The sequence below is a fragment of the Palaemon carinicauda genome, chromosome 44 (assembly GCF_036898095.1).
Source record: "Palaemon carinicauda isolate YSFRI2023 chromosome 44, ASM3689809v2, whole genome shotgun sequence".
NCBI classification, from domain to species: Eukaryota; Metazoa; Arthropoda; class Malacostraca; order Decapoda; family Palaemonidae; genus Palaemon; species Palaemon carinicauda.
This window is the reverse complement of record NC_090768.1, coordinates 4,183,265-4,185,764: the sequence shown is the minus strand read 5'-3', so window position 1 is coordinate 4,185,764 and position 2,500 is coordinate 4,183,265. Positions and strand designations below refer to the sequence as shown.

The following is a 2,500-nucleotide window of genomic DNA, read 5'->3' as shown; positions in this document are numbered from 1 at the left end:
ATTTATTTATTTTAGGACTTTTGTTTCATTATACTATAGTAATGTGAATTTCATTTTTGGATGCCTTGTTTGATGCGGTCAATCTCCTGTGAAGCCTGATATTGACATATTTGCCCTTTCAAAATTATGATTTGTTTCGTGATAAAACTTGCCAGATGATGTGGTGTAGGATGGACAACCAAATTCCCATCAATTTTTTTTTTCTGATTTTAGTGATAATGGAACAAGGGGACAAAAATAAATCCGAAAGAAGAGGTAGAAGAGAAGACTGGAATATCTGCTATTGATGGAAAAATTTTAGCATAGTTGTTGATCAGACGGTATATTTTTGTCGTGAATGAAAGGAAAAGTTAGAAATCTTTGTAATGTTCCTTTTGTAAATAATGCACTTTTAGTACAATATATTCAAGGCTGTAAATTTTCAGTATATAAGCAACTGCAGGATAGTTTTCCCCAATTCTTATTGCTTTAGCGTTACAAATAATTTCATCTTTTTCAATTTAAATGACTTTTGTCGTTTTTGAAGAAGTGTAACTTAAATACGATTTTTTTTCCATCAGGTCTCAGCCAACGACACCCTAACGAGCGTAGCAGCCAGGTTCGACACCACACCTTCAGAGCTGACCAAGTTGAACCGCCTGAACACGCGCTTCCTTTTTCCCGGCCAAGTTCTAGCTGTACCGGACAAATCGGCCATCAACGATGAGAAAACCGCCCCTGTTAATGCCCAAGAAGAGAGCAATGGACAAGGTAAGCAATGAAGCGAATAATTTACTTTTTTTAATTACTTTATTCGTTATTTACTTAGCGCAATGGACTGCTTTCTCCGTTGGACCCCTTGGGCGTGTACTATTTTACTTTTCCATTGTAGATTGGCTAGTAATAATGATGATAACATTAAACAAGTAACTTTCGAAAGTTATTTTCAATAACCTAAATTTTTTGAAGACTGGAGGCAATCTCTGTCAGGCTTAAAGAAGCGAAGCTAATGGCTTCGAATTCCCCGGTGTTTTTAACGTAATTTATTTAAGGGTGTTCAAGCACAGATGCTCATTTAGAATAACAAATAAAGGCTAAGTGATTAAAAGTTACGAAAATTTTTAAATCGACAAATTAAAAAACAAATAAGTATTACAAAGGCAAGCGATATAATAAAAAAAAGTGCAATAAATTTGCAGTTGGTATTTCTATACCGTTTGCATACAAAACATAATTTTAATTAGCTTAAGCTGTGGTTTTGTGCTAACAGAAAATACAATTTTGCGTTTTGGTAGGATTTGATTGGTCAGTCCTATGGCATTACAATGCTAAAAAGCGGCCCTCAAGCCACCTAGAGTGTTAGGAGTCGTTTGCAATTAGTTGTGATAGAGACCTAGGGAGTTGCGAGAATGGAGGACATACTTATACCCTAACAAATGTTAACTGCTGAGTCATGGAACGGAGACCTTTGGGAAGACCTAGGAAGAATTGGAATAGTTACCTCGAGGAAGATCAAGAAAGGGAGGGAATTTTGGATACATGCAAGACTATTTGTATTGGCCTTGGATACATGAATGGATTTAGCGCAAGATAGAGGAGGGTGGAGACGTCTTTCGAGAGGGGTCATGGGTCAACGAGTGGCCCAAAGAACACTGGAGCAGAGCAGTAGTAGGAAATTGATTTGGACTAAACCCCCATATCTCTGGCACGGAGCAGAGAAATTTGCGAATGAGAAAATAAGATAGGGTTTGAGATGAATTTTTTTATTGTCTCAAGTAGAATTGAGTTTAAACGTTTTGCCCATTCTCTCAGTACATGCAATTGAATGCGTTGAATACGATGGAGGCTGGGAAAGAAGGTATTAAGTGGAGGGATGCAAATGTAACGAAGGTGAAGGGGCAGCCTGGTATTTTCGTTGTACTTATACGAGATATAGACATTCGGTATTGGTCGTTAGATTTTAGTATGTAATGTGTGACTTCAATAAAAATCCATTTTATAAACTGCATGAAAATGGTAATGGTGATATTATTAGGATGAATTTAGTTTTGGAAATACTACTCGTAGGGAATCGAATTTATTTGTATCGTTTATTATACACAGCGTTTACCCTTTTTTTTTTTTATTCACCAACAAGTTTGACAAAATATCATGTTCTTGTTTTACTGAACTTGTGTTGCCCATAAACACTGGGTTCAAACTGGAGTTTTTGTGTAGTTTAGACTGGTGTTAATATATTTCTTTCCATTAAGAAAGATTTCTGGAAAACTTTCTAAGAACAACTGTATTGTCGATGAGTTTTATCCGGTTTATATTTTTTTAAGCAATTAATTTAGTTTTAGTGACTTCAAGACGCAGGTACACACTTCAGATTACTTTTCCTTTAAGCTAGGATGGTCAGTTGTTTGGTTTAGTTCCATGCATCATATTGACTATTCAAATTAATTTTCTTTAAATTCTACCTGGAAATAAATCGACTAGAAATAAAAAGTACTACTTCAACGTCATTTTTTCTCTATTT

At 35.5% G+C, this 2,500-nt stretch overlaps 1 protein-coding gene across 12 annotated transcripts in view; it reads left to right on the top strand.

Annotated features, from left to right (window-relative positions):
* Positions 1 to 2,500, top strand: part of mtd (mustard) — a 933,126-nt gene that overhangs the window by 777,588 nt on the left and 153,038 nt on the right. For all 12 annotated transcript variants that reach the window (XM_068366640.1, XM_068366639.1, XM_068366633.1 and 9 more), the window contains one exon: positions 561 to 750. In XM_068366640.1, coding sequence (XP_068222741.1) covers positions 561 to 750 — 190 coding nt within the window. The remainder of the gene's footprint in view (positions 1 to 560; positions 751 to 2,500) is intronic.